Source organism: Macrosteles quadrilineatus, unplaced genomic scaffold (assembly GCF_028750875.1).
Source record: "Macrosteles quadrilineatus isolate MER2022 unplaced genomic scaffold, UCM_ALF_1.0 Scaffold_3__2_contigs__length_128488019, whole genome shotgun sequence".
Taxonomy (NCBI): domain Eukaryota; kingdom Metazoa; phylum Arthropoda; class Insecta; order Hemiptera; family Cicadellidae; genus Macrosteles; species Macrosteles quadrilineatus.
In genome coordinates, this window is record NW_026542596.1 from 25,719,928 (window position 1) to 25,738,693 (window position 18,766).

The 18,766-nt window shown below is 33.8% G+C and overlaps 1 protein-coding gene across 1 annotated transcript; it reads right to left on the reverse strand.

The window, feature by feature from the left end:
* Window positions 1-977: 977 nt before the first annotated feature.
* On the reverse strand, window positions 978-6,347 carry LOC128989054 (uncharacterized). The gene has a single exon (XM_054410910.1). It carries the CDS (start codon window positions 6,345-6,347, stop codon window positions 978-980), a length of 5,370 nt encoding a protein of 1,789 aa, XP_054266885.1.
* Between the last annotated feature and the right edge of the window lie 12,419 nt (window positions 6,348-18,766).

The following is an 18,766-nucleotide window of genomic DNA, read 5'->3' on the forward strand; positions in this document are numbered from 1 at the left end:
ATGCAGCAATTAACAGATTTCTGTACTATAATCAGGGCAAGGAAGCCCACTTTGTCGGGTGATTGTAGGAAAAAATAATTGTTTTACAAGATAGTTTTTTAAATTTTGTTCTTTTAAAACTGTTGCTATAACAGCATTTTAAAAATACCCCCGCCTCAGCAAACCTGCAGACTAAGCGAATTTCCATTTCCCTGAATGGATTTACACTAAAATGTCTCCTTAAAATTATCACATTTATTCCCTATTTAAATGGAATCAGTTTAAAACATACTTAGGTTTGCTGCAACAGGGAGGGTAAAAGTGTTTTTTATGTAAAATGTTAATAGTTAGTAAGAAATAAAAACATTTTCCAAATTTGGGCAAAATATGTTTATAAACAAGCAAACTACAACAGTTTACTTATTCTCCATAAGAATAACATGGGAATTTTAAATTTACAATTTTTTGGAATTTTCTCCGTAACCATTAGGCGCATTATAACGCTTCAATATACTAAATTATTTGTTTTTTGAAGCTCTACAAAATAGTTTCGAAAGAAATTGCAAAATTTTATGTTTTTTGGGTCAAAAATGGGAAAAACCCATTTTTACCCCATAACAGCCCCCATAAACCCCCGTTCCCATGGTCCGATCATGCTGGTTCGCGAACTCGTTTGAATAAACGTAGGTTTACACGTTTGTACCAAATTTCATCAAAATCGGATCATTTTTGCTCGAGTTATCGCGCTAACGGACACATATATATATATATATATATAAATATATATATATATATACTAGCTGTTACCCGCGGGCTTCGCCCCGTATAAATTTGTACAAATTTATTAGAGAATTAAAATTTTCATTTACTGAATAATAATTAATAAAAATATGCAATTTGTATTAGTCAGTGTAGGTTTCATTAATTCTTATCCATACTCTTACTTACTATTCATACAGATAAATAGAACTTTAAGTGTTTTGAAAAGTGTTTTCTCTTTATTTACTAAGAACTTCTTCGTAAACAATATTCTTTGTCCTTTCTTCTGGTTGGAGGATGACCAGGCTGTCTGGAGAACTGACTCGCGAGCACGCGACATATAGCTGTCCATGGGAGAAGCAGTCATTCCTTAGATCCACGCCTGCCATCTTTAAACTCTGCCCCTGTGCCTTATTGATGGTCATCGCGTAACACACCTTTACAGGGAACTGCAGTCGCTTGAATTGAAAGGGGTGGTCTGACGGGATCATCGGTATTCGTGGGATGAAAACAGTATTTCCCTGGCCAACGCCTGTGAATATAGTTGCTTCTATCACATGTTTGTGTAAAACATTCACCTGTAGCCTGGTCCCATTGCAAAGTTTAGGTGGATTCAAATTCCGGAGAAGCATAATGGGGGAACCAATCTTTAGAAAAAGAAGATGAGGGGGTATCCCTGGTGGATTAAGGGAATGTAGAAATTCCACTGGATAGTGAACAGCATCTTCTGCCTCGACAACTGAGTCCACTGACTCGTATCTTGACATTTCTCCAGGTAGTTGCTCTAACAATGACAGATTTATACCATTTGCAGATTCATTTGTTGGTGTTAGAATTGCTCTCTCCTGTAACCATGCCAGGCTGTGACTCTCTTCATCATTTATACCTGGATATGTCTTACTGATCAGTGATTTTAAATCGTGAACAACAGAACAGAGACTTTGAGGGATACAAAATTTCCCATCACTATCCTCCGACACCTTCCCATCTCCTATCTGTAAGATTAGGGCTGAAAACTCTTCACTATCCAAATCACCATTCAGGTAAACCCTCATGTTAACCCTCAATGTCAGCATTTTTATTTTAGGCCATAAATAAGATGACTTGAGACACGCTTTGACCTCATCAGCGCGGGTTCCACGGGGCACTACAGGCAGAGTTTGCCTGAAATCGCCAGCCAGGAGAACCGTGATACCGCCCATCAGATGGTTACAATTTCTTAAGTCACGGAGTGTTCTGTCCAATGCTTCGATAGCTCCTTTATGGGCCATGGTACACTCATCCCACACTATTAATTGAGTTTCTCTCAGTACTTGTGCTAGGCTGCATTGCTTTGATATGTTACACATTGGTGTCTCTGTGTGGTTCAAATTAAGAGGTATCTTGAAAGCGGAGTGTGCGGTTTTTCCCCCATCAAGCAATGTTGCTGCTATGCCTGAGGAAGCAACTGCGATAGCGATTTTCCTTTCACTTCTCACTTTGGCCAGTAATAAATTGATTACAAATGTTTTACCTGTTCCACCAGGAGCATCCAGGAAAAAGAGTTGCCCTAATTCTGATGTAATACTACTTGTGATTTCCTTGTAAACTTTATGTTGATCCTGATTTAATTTTGCGGCATTTACAGCAACTGCATCAGATAGTTGGGCTACATCATAATTGAGTTCCCTTAGAAGTTCTCGGTTGGTTGTCACACTATGCTCACGTGATGGGGTAGGAAGGCCGTAATGTTTGAGTGAGTTTCCAGAAATCGAATAAACCAACTCTTCAAGCAAAACCATACACCTGTTGTAAACAATGTCCATAGCTTGCTCAACATCATCACAATCTTTACCTACTGACCTCCTTATATCATCCGCCAAACTCTCTTTATGATTATCCCATAGTTCCATGGGGTTCCCTACTCGACAAAACACCAGCATGGTAGCTAACAGCTCACGGATCTTATAAGGGGAATCTGAAAGGGAAGCTTCCTCTAGTGTGTGATTCCAGTGAGAGTCGTCCTCGAGTAACCCAAGCGCGCTGCAAGCTGCCTTAAATGTTGGATGAACAACCCCTCTAACAGTCTTGAGATATTCGAATGACGTGGGCCCTCTGACTTCGTGTAGTAAAATCCGGAGGTAGTAGCATTCAAAATTGTTTGGGTGTATAGTGTATACCCTTCCTAAGACATGGTCCTTTTTTATTCCAACGTGGCTCTGCACAGGAAGTCCTTGCTTCCTTCTTACAAACTTGTTGGATTTCCATACATAGTATGCTGGAACCTCACAGTACAGAAGACCTTTAGCGAAGTCATCATGCTGGCACAGTTCAAAAAACCCAATAAGAGTGGTTTTAGCTGGGTTATTGACTCTATCAGTGACATTAGTTGATGTAAAGTAGACTCTTTGCCCATTTTCGAGATGTACAGCAAGGTGAAATACTGGAGGGAAGCGTTCATGTATAGGGAAACAAAATATTCTCCAAGCTGCTTCGGAGCTGCTTATGTAACGCCCTGATTCATACCGAGTCACTTCGTCAAGTTGGTCACTTAAAGAGAACACTGCCTGGTCACTTCCTTTATTTACATACTTACAAACATATTTTATTGATTTAACAGAATTACAATATTCTACATTGATATGTGCGTTGAATGTACGGGAAAGTACAGGATTGTAGGGCACTACCCACCTATTGTCCAGAGTCATGTTGCTAATTTTGACTGTATGTCCACCGTCATTTGAGGCTCGTCTGCGGTACTTGGGGTAACCATCATCCCCAGTCTGAGTTTCTTTAAGAAGAGGTCGAGGGTATTGTTTGCTACACGATCCTTTCACCATGCACGGTGATTTCTTGTTTAAGTCACCACAAGGGCCATGAATCATTGTGGATTTAACAATGTTGTGGAGTTTTGTATCTGTTTCAGGGTCTGGTATCTCAGCGCAAATAACTTGATCGATTTTTTCAGGCTTGATTTTGGTTTTCAGCCATAGAAGGATATGGGGCAGTCCCCTCTTTTGCCACTCGATGGTGTACATGAAACATAAGCTGGGCCCAAAAATGCCAACCTTTGTTAGTAAATTAATCATGGATTTTACTTTAAGGTGAAATACACGACTGATTAAATCATGGCGGTCCTGAGGCTTTTGTCCATCAAACAGATTTTCAGATATTTCATCCCACTTAGGGTTACACGTAAATGTGATGAACAGATCTGGCCTTCCATAGTGCCGCACGTAGGTCATGGCGTCCTGTGTCCGCTCGTGCATGTACCGCGCCCCACCAGTGAATGTTGAAGGCAAGATCACTGCTTGTCCTAGGTCTTCTGGATTTGTGTCACCTTTCCCGACGGCATCTTTTAAGTGAACGTAGTTTTCAGCCCGAAGTTTTTTCTGATTATTTCTAATGAAGTTTAACCTCTCGGTTTCAATTTTGGCGTACATGTCAACCATGAACTGATTAAGTAAGCCACGGAAATGATGCAAGTAATTTATTTCTTCACTTAAAACCATTAACCGAAAACAATAATAGCTTGCAGCAGAAACTGTTTTCTGCAAATGAGTCTTTGTATCAGGGTCACACTGAGAAATGGATATGGAATAGCCATCTTCACCGTAGCAGAACATTAGAGGATACTGCAAAGCATCGTAAGCCCTGTGCGTTTCTGAAATGCGCTGAAGTTTATTGTCCCTACCCTTAATTAAAATATCTCTCTTTCCAAACTCTTGGCCAACAATCACTGCACCAACTTCTCCTGATACCGGTGCATTGTACCTGCCCCTGTGGGCATTAGTAGGTTTTTTATCAGCATGAATGACGACTTGGAATTGCCTACTATCTTCTGACATATTTTCAATAGCGCATTTAAAGTCCATAACATAAGTATTAAAATTATGAAGCATGTTTTGAATCATGTGGACTAATGCTGGTTTGATTCCTGGGACCTTGTCACAGCGTGCAGTTGTTTCCTTATTGTCATCGCCAATAAAATAAAGCTGTAAAAACTGATGATCATCGCTGTTTGATGAAGGTAGCAGGCTACCAATTAAATGATATACTTGTCCTTGTACCTTAAATGTAGGCATAAAGCCGCTTTCAACAATTTGTTTAGCTCCAAAGGACGTCATTTGGAAAGCACTATTATACTTTCTAGAGTTGCTGAGGAAGTGTTCACTTTCGGGATGACCACCGACAATGAGGCTGTGAAGAGGTTCAGGTCGTTTTTCAAGGCGGTTAATACAAACTTTTCCACTGTCACAACACAATCCGTTGGATTCGTTTTTCCATTTTAGAGCTTTACAATGATTGCATAAAACTTCCATGGGTCCTAACGAAATGATTTTATCTGATTCATAACAAATATTAGGGTCATATTGGAATCCAGAGTTTGCGTTTGCAGACCACGTCTTGTTTTTACGCTGCTGGCGCTTTTCATGATTTTTATCATATTTTGAAACAGCAGCCCGGTTCACTTCAGGTTTATTTTTTGTATACTTTGCGACAGCTACTCGGTGTGCTTCTGGATTTTGCTGAGTATACTTTGCGACAGCTACTCGGTGTGCTTCTGGATTTTGCTGAGTATACTTTGCGACAGCTACTCGGTGTACTTCTGGATTTTGCTGAGTATACTTTGCGACAGCTACTCGGTGTGCTTCTGGATTTTGCTGAGTATACTTTGCGACAGCTACTCGGTGTACTTCTGGATTTTGCTGAGTATACTTAGCGACAGCTACTCGGTGTGATTCTGGATTTTGCTGAGTATACTTAGCGACAGCTACTCGGTGTGCTTCTGGATTTTGCTGAGTATACTTTGCGACAGCTACTCGGTGTGCTTCTGGATTTTGCTGAGTATACTTGGCAACAGCCGCTCGATTAACTTCTGGATTTTGCTGAGTATACTTGGCAACAGCCGCACGATTGACTTCCGGGTTTTGCTGAGTGTATTTCGCCACAGCAGCTTTGTTGACTTCTGGGTGTGTTATTTTATATTTAGCTGCAGCATCACGCAGTTGTTTTAAACGTGGCGTAATTGAAAAATGCCCTTTCCGCTTGGTTCGTTTCTTTTTTGATTTTACTTTATCTTGTTTAGCTGTATTTTCGGGTTGTTCAATATTTTCCGAGTAACTGTCATAAGACTGAAAAATATTTGTTTTTTGATTTACATGCTCAAGTAGGCCTAGTTCTTTTTCATCATGTAAAATGTCTCTAATGTGACTTATCCTGATGGAAGTTTCAACAGGTTGTGAAGTTGCAATTTGCTTTAACCGTTTAACTTTAGGTTGTTCTATGCTGTATTCAAAGTTCACACCTTCATCTTCAGTGCATTGTGAAACTGTTTTCCGATACGGTTTGGGTGGAATTTCTGGTGCCTTTTGATGGTTAGTTTCAAGGACAATATTGAACTTTGTCGATGAGTCATGATCATTTTCAGTGTTATGAGTTGGCTCAAGAACATCAAAGTGTCCACTACTGAGATTACCAGAGAACAGTATATGATACTCAGTTGCTGTTCCCTCAACACCAAAGCTCTGCAGTAAATGACCATCATGGTATACTCTGAATATGCAGTGATAGAATTCAGATGCGGCAATCAACTCACATGCTGATCCGTAAGTCGATGGTTTCAGCATCTCATGGCGGTAGTGTTCAGGGGAGATATAATTATTCCCTTTAGTATCATGTGTTAAAATTTGGAATTTTGCCCAATTGGTAGAGACATAGTTAACTATTTTCTCTCTTACGTAATCGCTGTATAAGTTATTTCCATAAACTGAGTAGCATATAGAATGAAAGAGGCACGAACCATCTGGAGGCATGCGAATAACTTTAAACTGCAAGTCATTTTTTCCAAATATTGTCAATTTTGTATCCATGTCAAAAAATAAAAATAAATTAAAAGAAACCAATAAAAATAAAATTGTTAACAAATAATAAATTAATAAAACACTGAAATTGTGTGAAGTTAATTTTTAACCTGTCACACCACTGCACAAAATAAAGATTCATAAATATAAACAAAACAAAGATTAATTTCTTATTTGTTCACAATTTTATTTAACAGATGTTTACATTAAAGGACAGTTTCTTCTTCTGTGTTAAAGTAAAAGGTCTACAGTTTCTATAGTCAATGATCTTGACAGCTGGGTTCCTACTGTACTGTATCAAGATCATTGACTATAGAAACTGTAGACCTTTTACTTTAACATGATGATGTTTAAAAAATAATAGTGCTGCACCCTGTTGGTAATCCCTGTAACTTTAATGCTATTGAACATCATAGAACAGAACTAACTTGTTTAATTGAAACAGCTGTTAAGATTCATTAATTCCTTTTAAATATGAAAAATCATAAGGTTAACATGGGAAACTCCAGAGCCACTGGGGCGGAGCCCGAAAGCCCGATCAGAATAAAAACCACTTAGTTTTCCTATTTAATGCCCAAAGAATCAGTGTACCGAATTTCAGCCTCCTAGGTAAATGGGAAGTGGGAGAATTAGTGATGAGTGAGTGAGTGAGTCAGTCAGTCAGTCAGTCAGTCAGTCAGTCAGTGAGGGCTTTGCCTTTTATAAGATATATATATATATATGAATTTGAACGGATGGTGTTTTTGACCTCTAGGGACCTCAAAACGAAAAAAAAATCGGTCCCGGGTCCAGGTCTTACCGTGAGTACTACGGTAATAGCTTATTCCCTATATGGGAAATTCGCTAAAAGTTTAAAGCTATTTTAATGGTTTATTTTCTCCCAACGACTTTCAAGTGGTCGGAAAACATCGTTTGGAATCCTTTAGAAACTGTGATAAGAAAATAAGGCATTGGGTTTAGACAAATGTTGACACCAGAAGAGTCGTCAAAGAACCTCTACCTTTAGCAGTAGGAGAGAGGGGTTGGTTTAAGGATATAAGTGCGAAAGGAACGATAAAAACTACAATTAATATCTTCCTCGGTCCTACATAGTATCATTGAGGAATGGGAATGATGTAAGACGAAACAGATGGCATCTCATTTCCCTACCAAGAGAAGAGAATGCTGATTCTTATTATGTTTACCGTGGGATGAGGTTAATATGTTAACCAAAACGATGATCAAATAAGAAGATCAAGCAGAACTATCAGACCACCAATAAGATACAAGTAGAATATGAGAAAGGGGAGATGTAGTGTCATTTATATGTCTATGCATTTAACATGTTTTAAAATATATATTGTTGTGTGTGGTGATGACTCTTGTATAAAATAAAAAATCATATTCTTTATTTGCAGCATTTGTTAGTATTTTATATTATTATTATTATTAGCGAATTTCCCTATAGGGAAGTAAGCTATTACCGTAGGTGGCATGGTAAGACCTAGACCCGGGACCGATTTAATTTTTCATTTTGATGTACCCAAAGACCAAAAACACCATTCGTTAAAATGTTTATAGATTTATATATATATATATGTGTGTGTGTGTCCATGAACGCGATGCGATAACTTGAGTAATTTTTGTCCGATTTTGACGAATTTTTGGTTTAGAGGTGTAAAGCAGGATAAACTTGAATGAGTTCGCGAACCAGCATGTTCGGACTATGGGAACGGGGGTTTATAGGGGGTTTTATGGGGTAAAAATAGGGTTTTTCCCATTTTTACCCTAAAAAAACAAAATTTCACAATTACTTTCCAAACCATTATGTAGAGCTTAAAGAAACAAATCATTTAGTATATTGAAGCGTTATTATGCGCCTACGGGTTACGGAGAAAGTTCAAAAAATTGTAATTTTAAAATTCCCATGTTATTCTTATGGAGAATAAGTCAACTGTTGTAGTTTGGTTATTTATGAACATATTTTGATCAAATTTGGAAAATACATTAATTTCTAACTAAACTACAGTACCTATTAACATTTTACATAAAAAAAACACCTTTTTACCCTCCCTGTTGCAGCAAACCTAAGTACTCGTTAAACTAATTCTATTTAAATAGGGAATAAATGTGATATATTTAAGGAGACATTTTAGTGTAAATCCAATGAGGCAAATGGAAATTCGCTAAGTCTGCAGGTTTGCTGTGGCGGGGGTATTATTATTATATTATCATACACATACACTTCTGATTTTATTTGATTCATAGAATTTTGTTAATTAAGGAGATGGTTTTATTTTGTAGTTGAAATAAACAATAATTTAAACTTCTGAAGGAAGTACAATGTGTAGTTAACAAATCCTTCCTTTAAAGTCATTAGTTCTTGAAATGTTAAACTATATTATGTAAGGTTTTTCAGCTAAGCTTTTTTGATCTATAAAAAACGTATTTGGAAAAATCTTATTCTACGTCAGACGATGTGGTAGAAACAGTAAGAAAAGCTTTACCTGCAAGTGAAATATGTGACTGCACACTTCTTACGCCCTTACATAAAACAACCCTCATATAGTTGGCAGCAGTGTTGCTGTTGAGGAAGTCATAAGTTAGGTGATGGTGGCAACACTGGAGCTGTTTAAATTTTATGCAATGTTAAGATTACATGTTTTTAGGTCATAGTGGGGTTAAAGCAAAATAAAACTTAAAACCCCAGTGAATATTGTATATTTAGCATTTAAAAAGTAGGTTTGTTAAGGTCTGAATATAAGACACAAATTTTATTTTAAATGTTATAAAATGATGAACTGATTTAATTGAAAATGGTTTTTAATTGCAACATGAATTCAAAGCAGATTGATTTATTGAAAATAAATAATATAAATATTTAGGTACAAGGTGCAAATAAGTCCCTAAGACATTTATCCCTACCTCAATATTAAGCATTTGTTTCGTAAACCGTAAGATTGTGGCTGAAAATTAAAGTATTAAAAAATGTAACTTACCGGTCAAAAATAAATACATTTTTTGCCAATGAAATTCAGGTACAAAATATTATAAGTTGTTGATCACTTCTTGATCATCATCATACGTGTTATTACATTACCTGAAGGCACAAAAATACGTCAAATAACACTTATAATAATATATTTACACCTATACTGTTTACTCACAAGACTGTAAATACATATAAAATATGGTAAGTGGTGATCGATTTCGATTGGACCCTCCAATCATCATCAGACCCAATAGGCGAAGGTTAGGGCTCTGCTCCAAATACTTCTACAAATAACACTGTATTATAAGTGTTATTTGACGTATTTATGTGCTTTCAAGTTGTAGATCGTCAATGTACATTTAAGATGTTCTCATGAGGAGGTTTTAAACGTGGGTGTCATAAGAAAAGACTTGACAAAATAAGAAAAATTACATGTTTATAGCCAGCAACCATTCAGGACAACACAAAAAAACAGTAAAATGTAATAGTTTGGGAGGCAGAGCTATCCTTTATATCTCTTTAAGTTGCCTGAACCGGATCGGTTCTAACTATTGATAAAGCTATACAGCAAAGGTCTATGATAGGTAAATTATGAATAGTGAAGTCCAAGGTTTAGACAGCTCCCTCTCAAATACTTAAATACATAACAAATCCTATCTAGTTAACAATTATTACTTAAAAATATGTTCACAGGCAAAAGAAAACTTACTATGTCGACCTAAATGTTTTAGTTTGTAGAAAATAATAATCATTTTAAATGAACTTTTTTTTACACTTTTATAACTACAATAATAAACTTAATAAACATACAAAATAAATGTATACCTTACAATCCAGGATGACAACCATATCCTGAATATATCGTTCACTATTTTTTTTGTAATACTCTTTCAAATTTCACAACCAATTCAACCACACAAATTAACATAAAACTATTTTGCTAAGAAAAGATTCGATAGCGAAACATTTGACACAAAACAATATAGGCTAAATAGATATTTATGTACATCAAACACTAGATGATCATTTAGTTTGATTAAAAAAAAAACTGTAAACGTTCTCATAATGGCGTGTCGCGTTTTCAAATCAAGAACTTTGTTATACAAACTTTTCTGATGTGGTTCACCAAAAGTGCAAACTTCATAACTGAAAGTCTTTTAAGTAAACTCTTTTCCTTTCCATTTCCCACGCAATTACTCCCTTAAAATATTCTACCATTTTGCCCTTAGGTTTGAGCAATTTCAAGATTTAAGTGTATTGTCTATTCGAATTGAAAATGTGATACAGTGGTACCAAAGATCAAATCTTATTAAGATTTTGACGATCAATTTATTGGTACCAAAAAGATTGAAACAGAAAGATATAAGTACAATGAATCCTACAGAAGATGTACAATTTTAGTCGTTAAAACCACTGCGTAGTTTAAATATAGGAAATAAATTATAGAGGATGTCAATGATTACTTTAGGTTGTAGATTGTACCTAAAGAAGAACCATGTTATGAAAATGATGTTGCTTTCAGTGCAAATCAAATTAAATTTGTCTTGGAACATTAATTACTTTGTTTAATGTTGAAACGGGTTTTTACCCTTCTAAAAATAAAACATAAAAGCCAATGAATTATCTTCAGAAATGTCCAGAAGGAGAATGGTACCCGCAAAGTCGAACAAGGAAGCGAAGAGAGTGGTAAGAAAACATGGAACACGAGGAGGGGGAGGAGAAGAAGAACACAAAAACAAGAATATAACAAAAGTAGAGGATCAGGTTATTAATTAATTGCACGTAACGTTTTTGTTTGACATTTGTCGTGAAAGTAGATATAAATAAAATGGCTAATTTGATAAATTTATACACAACTAGCAGAGTACCCGTCCTTCGTACGGGGTTGGCATATAAGTATAAAACGTTCATTGCGAAAGCTTTGTGTTTGCAATGGGGGAGGACACAGTTTGGTAAAATTTGGTTCTTTAAATTTACGGTATGCTATAGTATAACACATCTACCGTATAGCCATAATGTTCCAATGCACCTAAACCAAAGAAAAAATAAACTATCTAACATTTGCACAATATCACAAATTATTCATTAAATTAAAAAGATAAACATAACTGTAAACATAACTGTAAACAATCCTATTTTGACAGTTCTCATTCTATATCACAGGTTTTTGTTGCTGTTTAGTTCAAATTAGCTGATGTCATAAATGCAAAAAAATAGTGCTGCACCCTGTCGGTAAACCTTAAACATTTTAATGCTATTGATTATCGTAAGAACCAACTTTAGTTGAAACAGCAGACTAAATTCTTCAATTCCTTTTAAATATGAATACTCATAAGGTTAACATGGGAAAGACCAGAGCCACCGGTGCTTAGCCCGAAAGGATTTTTGAGATAAGAATGGGCCTATATGTTAATCGGGAATGTGTGCTATCATCATGCCAAATTTAAGCCCAATCCGTCCAGTAGTTAAAGCGTAATTGAACTTCAACCAACAAACAAACAAACACAGAAACTTTCACATTTATAAAATTAGTATGATGATTTAACTTAAGGTACCGCAACTGTTAACTTAAGTCAGGATAAATTTTATAAACACAATTAGCATATTCAGGGAAATAAAACAAATTAACACATCAATCAGAAATCTGATTAATGAGCAATGCTGATCAATTTGTGACTAGACCGTGAAATAACTCTTGAACGCATAGTTTGGTCCATAAATGATTAATTTGATGGTAATTAGATAAATTAACTCCCTCAAATATCAGATTAGTGGAAGTTGTGATGGACTGAAATGCAATTAAATAATTTATCATGTGCTAATTCAGTCAAAGTTTTGTTAGGTAATCAACCTATGCCGTGTTATACAGGCTGGAACGAAGTTAGTGTAAGAAATGTATGTGTTGTGTATGTGATTCTTAGTGACAAAATGGCACAAATTTTGGTTTCCATACCCTCCCAGGTAAAGAATCACAGACAAATTAAGATTTTTCAAAATATTTCTAATTATACACAATGGCCCTAAGTGCACTAAACCTTGTTCGTATTTAGATTTTATTGTCATTTTCAGAATACTCTTGAAATTTCCAATTATAACATTTCCAATAATACAGGGTCAATGAGATAAAACATCTGTATAAACCTATATTCTGCAATGAAAGTTTGAATTTGTGATTTTTGAGAAAAATGCAATAACTTTTCAGGATTAACAATCTATGGACCTATGTTTGGTGATAAATCATAACCATCATCATCATTGAATATATTTAAAAAGGTAATTTATATTTATAATCTATCCTTATCCCACACTTGAAAAAAAGTTTATGATTGTTGTTTTCTACTTTTGTCATTAACATAAATCATGAACGATATAAACAAGTTTACATTGCATTTACCGAAAATTTTGGTTGAAAAGACACTTTTTACTCTATATTATTCCTCATATTGCATAATTAATTAACAAACTAAGCTAAATTCAATCAACATTAAACAATTATGAAAAGGTAAAGTTAATAGCATCAACAGTTAGCAATTACACCTGAGCGAGTTTTCATTACTTACTTACTGTCGTGTTAATTACCTGAAATAGTATATTTCGTATCAAGAATAGAAAGTGAGTCATTAAATATTTTAGATCATATGTTTGAAGTGCAGGATTTATCAAAATACAATATACATGAAGATCATTAAGCTTTTTTGTCAAGTAACCAGTACGGGGGGGGGGGGGGGGGGCCGAACCTTGCTCGGTTAAGGGTTAATAAAATAATATCGTAAATACATTTTATAATTTACAAAAACACTTTTTATTACAATCAATAGACGTTTTTATTGGTGAAATAAAAACTCTGCAATGTAAAAGTATGTAACCAAACAAAAATAAGATACACTTTTAAGATCTTGCTTAAGTTTATTAAATCTACTGTTCCTGTAATTTTTCGATCTAAAACTCCGTAAGTCCAGTTGACTTTTAGACGTAGTTTATCATTATTATTTAATTATTACTAATTAATTACTTTTTCTTCTTTGTATTTACTTGGATATTTTACATGAAGATTGAGGGTTTTACATAGACATAAACCAATAATCTTTAATCATTTACATCCAAATTTTATAGATCTGATATATAGCTACAACATCTTTCACTATTAAAAGATAACATTATTTTATGTCTGTAAATCTAAATGAACCTCTTAAGACTTCAAGTTATGAAAAATTAATGCACCGTAACATTGTAACAATAAAAAAACGTAATTGGTGTGTGGTTTCTTTAGGAGTATAATAGGAGAGCAAGTGATGATAGTTCAACCAACTCTAATTATAGGATTAAATTAAGTTAAGAAACTGGAGAACTAAGGTAATTTTCCCTAACAAGGGTCTTAGTAAGTTCCTTTGGTGGGTTTGTAGTTTATTCCTAGCTTCTTACTACTTAATTATATGTTTTCTATGGATTAGTTGTAAATTAATTTTAAATATAATTACGGTTATATAAATTAATTACAAATTAACATTAACGTTATGTTGTTCAAAGGTTTATTGTGAATATATTCCATCACGATGGTAAAATATAATACACAACGTTTCGGGATCTGGAATCTGATCCCATCCTCAGGTGAAAAAACTTAACTAACAATTTACAACTAACAATTTACAACTAACAATACACACCGAAATAATACAATAACACCCAACCTAAGTTGGAATACACTATAGAGAGTAGCAGTAAAAAATATGCACCATATAGCAGACAACATACAATAACATAAATAATAACCATAATAATAATTATCCTGTATATATCTTACTAATATTATAAATGTGAAAGTTTGTGTGTTTGTTTGTTTGTTTGTTTGAAGTTCAATCACGCATTAACTACTGGACAGATTGGGCTGAAATTTGGCATGATGATAGCTCACATTCCCGATTAACATATAGGCATATTCTTATCTCAAAAATCCTTTCGGGCTCCGCCCCAGTGGCTCTGTAGTTCCCCATGTTAACCTTATGAGTATTCATATTTAAAGGGAATTAAAGAATTTAGTCAGCTGTTTCAACTAATAAAGTTGGTTCTATGATATGGAAAAGCATTAAAAAGTTATAAGATTAACCAACAGGGTGCAGCACTATATTTTTGGTTCTATGAAAACAGCTAATTTGAACTAAGCAGCGACAAAAAACTGTGATTCGCAATTATAACTATCAAAGTAGGATTGTTTACAGTTATGTTTATGTTTTTAATTTCATAAATAATCCTACTAATATTTGTCATATTTTGCAAATTGTTGATAATTTATGTTTCTCTATTGTTTAGGTGAAGTGGTAGAACATCATGGCTATGGTAGATACTATAGAATACTGTAAATTTAAAAAAGCAAATTTTATCAAACTGTGTCCTTCCTTATTGCAAACGCAAAGCTTGAGTATAACTGCAATAAGCATTTTATTCTTATATTTCAGCCCCGTACGAAGGACGGGTACTCTGCTAGTAATACAATAACATGCAAATAATAACCAATCACAAAAACACTATATTCTATAAACGAAACGTTGTGTATTGTATTTTAACATAGCGATGGAAATGTCCGCAATAAACCTTTGAACAACATTAAATCACCATCACCAACAATGAACTTCAAAAAAATAATTAAAGTTAATTCTACAACGTTGTTGAACAATATAAATAGATCTTAAAAATGTTAACAAAATGTATTAAATAACAAATAATTAAATACTATTTATACTAAGAATATCTATGCAGACTCAATACTTTGCCTTTGATACGTTCTTTTAGAACTCCTAGCTCAAAATCCAGCACAATATTATAGTTTAAAGTCGATTTAAGTGTTCAACTTTATAATCAATTTATTAAGCTATATTATGTGCAATATTTTGTGTCTACTCACTCAGTAATGTAAAAAAAACCGACATCGGAACCCAATTTTACCATTAGCAATTTCAGAGTAGTTAAATTTAATATGATATGTAGTTAACTCCATCATAAAAATTTGTTTTTTTTTACAAAATGTAATATACCCTCAAAAATGTACCTACAACAAAGAAAATCAACAAAGGAATATAAATTAATTGTATTCATATTGCAGTGGGTCGAATTAATATATTTTATATGAAGGAAAAGAAGCCTCACTTACTAGACATCATTTTTTGTTATTATACTTCATTATTAGGTAAATGGTGCTAGTAGCACCATACATGACGACTTAAATTACTATATAAGTTTTTGACGGATAAATTCACATTCGTTGTATCTCTCTGATTAGTGAATTTTCTTTTAAGAGACAATTTCCTTCACTATTTTGGCAATGTCAGCCTTTAAAATGATAAAACCATCGTATGGGCATTTGATATTGTGAAATACAATTTGGATGGATATAATTAAACAATACTGGTTTATGTCTATAAATCTCAACCTTCATATTAAACAACCAAGTAAATAAAAAGTAGAAAAAGTAATTATTATTTGTAACAAGGGTTACAACTAGTAATAATTAGATAATAACGATGAACTACGTCCAAACATCGGTTAGCTATAGTAAAAGTACACAAAGAGGGCAATTATACATAGAAAACCAAAACAGTGACAACAAAGTTAGTAGCAAGTGTACCTCAGAGCTACATAATTACATACTTTAGTCAACAAGAAAGTTTTAATTGCCTGCCTACCCTGACGTGATACTGAGGCTACTTTGCTGCCTTTTCTGATTTTATAAGAAAATTTAGAACCAAGGCTTAGGCTCTTTAGGATTCAAAATCTTTCATAAAATTCCTTTATCCTTAAGAATAGGTTTTTTCTTATTTAGGGCAGACAATTTTTAGCAGTTCCTTGAAATATTTAACCACTTTAAATTATTGTAATTTGTTTTCATTCAATGTAATTTTAAATAATATTTCAATCAACTTTTTACTCTTGTAAAAAATAGAAAATAATATTTCTCTAGTGAATAACATTTTGGGTTTTTATACTTAGCTTTGCTATGTGATTGGATAGTATAATTATTATTCTCATCTGTAATAGCTATTTACTTTACAAGTGTAGTAAGAGCGTTTTTTTCACGCAGGTGAAGGTTGTGCAACGAGCGGAAGCGAGTTGCATAATTTACCTAAGTGATGTATAAACACGCTCTTGCGTAACGTGTAACGTACAAGATTTTACCTGACCCGACAATGTACAGGAGGTTACGAACAATATTACCCATTTCACTCATCTTATAACAGTAACGTTCATTTACAAACATAAGCTAGGTTAGGAAAATTCTTCAAAACATAACAATAAAATTCAAGAGCACAGCTGATTTCTAGCGTTGAACGTCGTTGGCTTCATAGAGGTATATTTTTTAAGTTAATCACTCAATGTTATTTAAATGGGTTTCATTACATCACCGAGTGAGTTTTTGATACTTTACATCACTCGAGAAGTAAGGAAGTTGTATACATCACGCTTGGGATAGGGAAGTTTAACATGGCGGGTTAGGTAAAATAATTATTTCCAGTTTTGGACATAATTGAATTTACCTAATCGTTTTCCTCTGAGGAGAGATTTCATATGTTCTGAAATGTGAAGAATATAAGTTCAAGTCAATATCTAAGAATCTTTACTCACACCTGTCAAATCAAATGTATAAATTTCACATAAAATATTCTTAAAATAACATTGTTTTTCTCTCAAATTAAACTTATATTATTAGTTTATTTGCATGAACACAATTCATGATAATTCTGCATAATAAAACCGTCTACTCTGTTGTATGAAAATGAATTTTTTGCATGGAAATAGTTTGTATGAAGAATCTAGCTGTATGAAGGTTATCTTAAAATATGAATGAAATAATGAGCTTATTCCACCAATACTAACAAATAAAAGATAGTCCAGGTTTCCAACAGTATATTTCATAACGGGTGTAGAAAGTGAGTCATTATATATTTGAGGCCATGATTGAAGTGCGAGATTTACCGAGCATTTTAAATGGTCGAGAGTCGAGAATATGTTTATACCCTGTTTTGAACGTTTCTTTTCACAACACTACAAAGACTAATTATTTTCTTAATTTAAACAGACATTAGATCTTGTATTTCTTTATACAGTAAGGAAAATTACAATACCCATGGACTTTTTAGGGTGTGTCTTCGATTTAAAGTTAATAATGATTTCTTTGGTTGTACAACATTGGTAAAACTGGAAACATGGGAAAAACAATTACCCAACTTTGTTTTTTTACGTCGGCAAAATCCAAAAAAGATAGTTAACATAACTTTTGCTTAGTAAAGATTTATTTTCGTATTAAACAATGTAATGATGAATTTTAGCAGGTGATAAAAATATAACGAAAATAGTTCATCTCTTAGTCAGTGTAGTGAAAAATTACGTTACCACATTTCCAGTATTTAGGGCAAACGTAAGACAGAAAATAAAACCAACTCTTTTTACAACTTATCGAGTCATGTACGATGGTCATGTATCTACCTGAGTCGTAAGTACAAATGTCCACTCTCTGTAGCGTCCTAAATATAGATTTCAAAACTATAACCATTGACTTTTGAAACATTAACAATTTACCTATCTAAAAGTTCAAGTTTAAATATCTTCCTATAATCGTTTAAGAATCAGTTGATATACCTTATAGAAAATTATATAGGTAACTCTCATTGCTGTGGCGTGTCTTAAAAATGTAGGCTTACTTTTAACTAAATATTTTAGTGTAATTATTTATGTTTTTTTTTTTTTAAAGCAACACTTTTTAAACAATTATTTACGTCAGAAAAGATAATCCATGAAATAAATTTTGAGCAGGTTAAAGGAAATGACGAAACAAACAATTCGGTAGTATACAAAACCAAGATAGGTTTTCCATAGTATAATGAGATAAGCAATTATGTTCTGTTAAAAACTTTTAAAACAAGGGACATAGGGAAAACGTACATTTAGAAAGGTAGGTCAGAACCATACAAAATCCCTCTGCCACACTCAAGACTTTGCAGCTCAAAATATATTCACAATACGGTAACGATGGTTTGATAAGACAGGAATACTTTTTTGAAGCATAAAATTAAATAACCTTATTGGGAGTAGATTACGAGTATAACGTTTTTGATAAGGTAAGTCTAAAATATTAAATCGTTAGTAATATTGAATTTGGACTCAAAATGTTTGCCATTAGACCTATAAAGGCGAAGCGCACATTCTAGAGGTTTCTTTATTAATC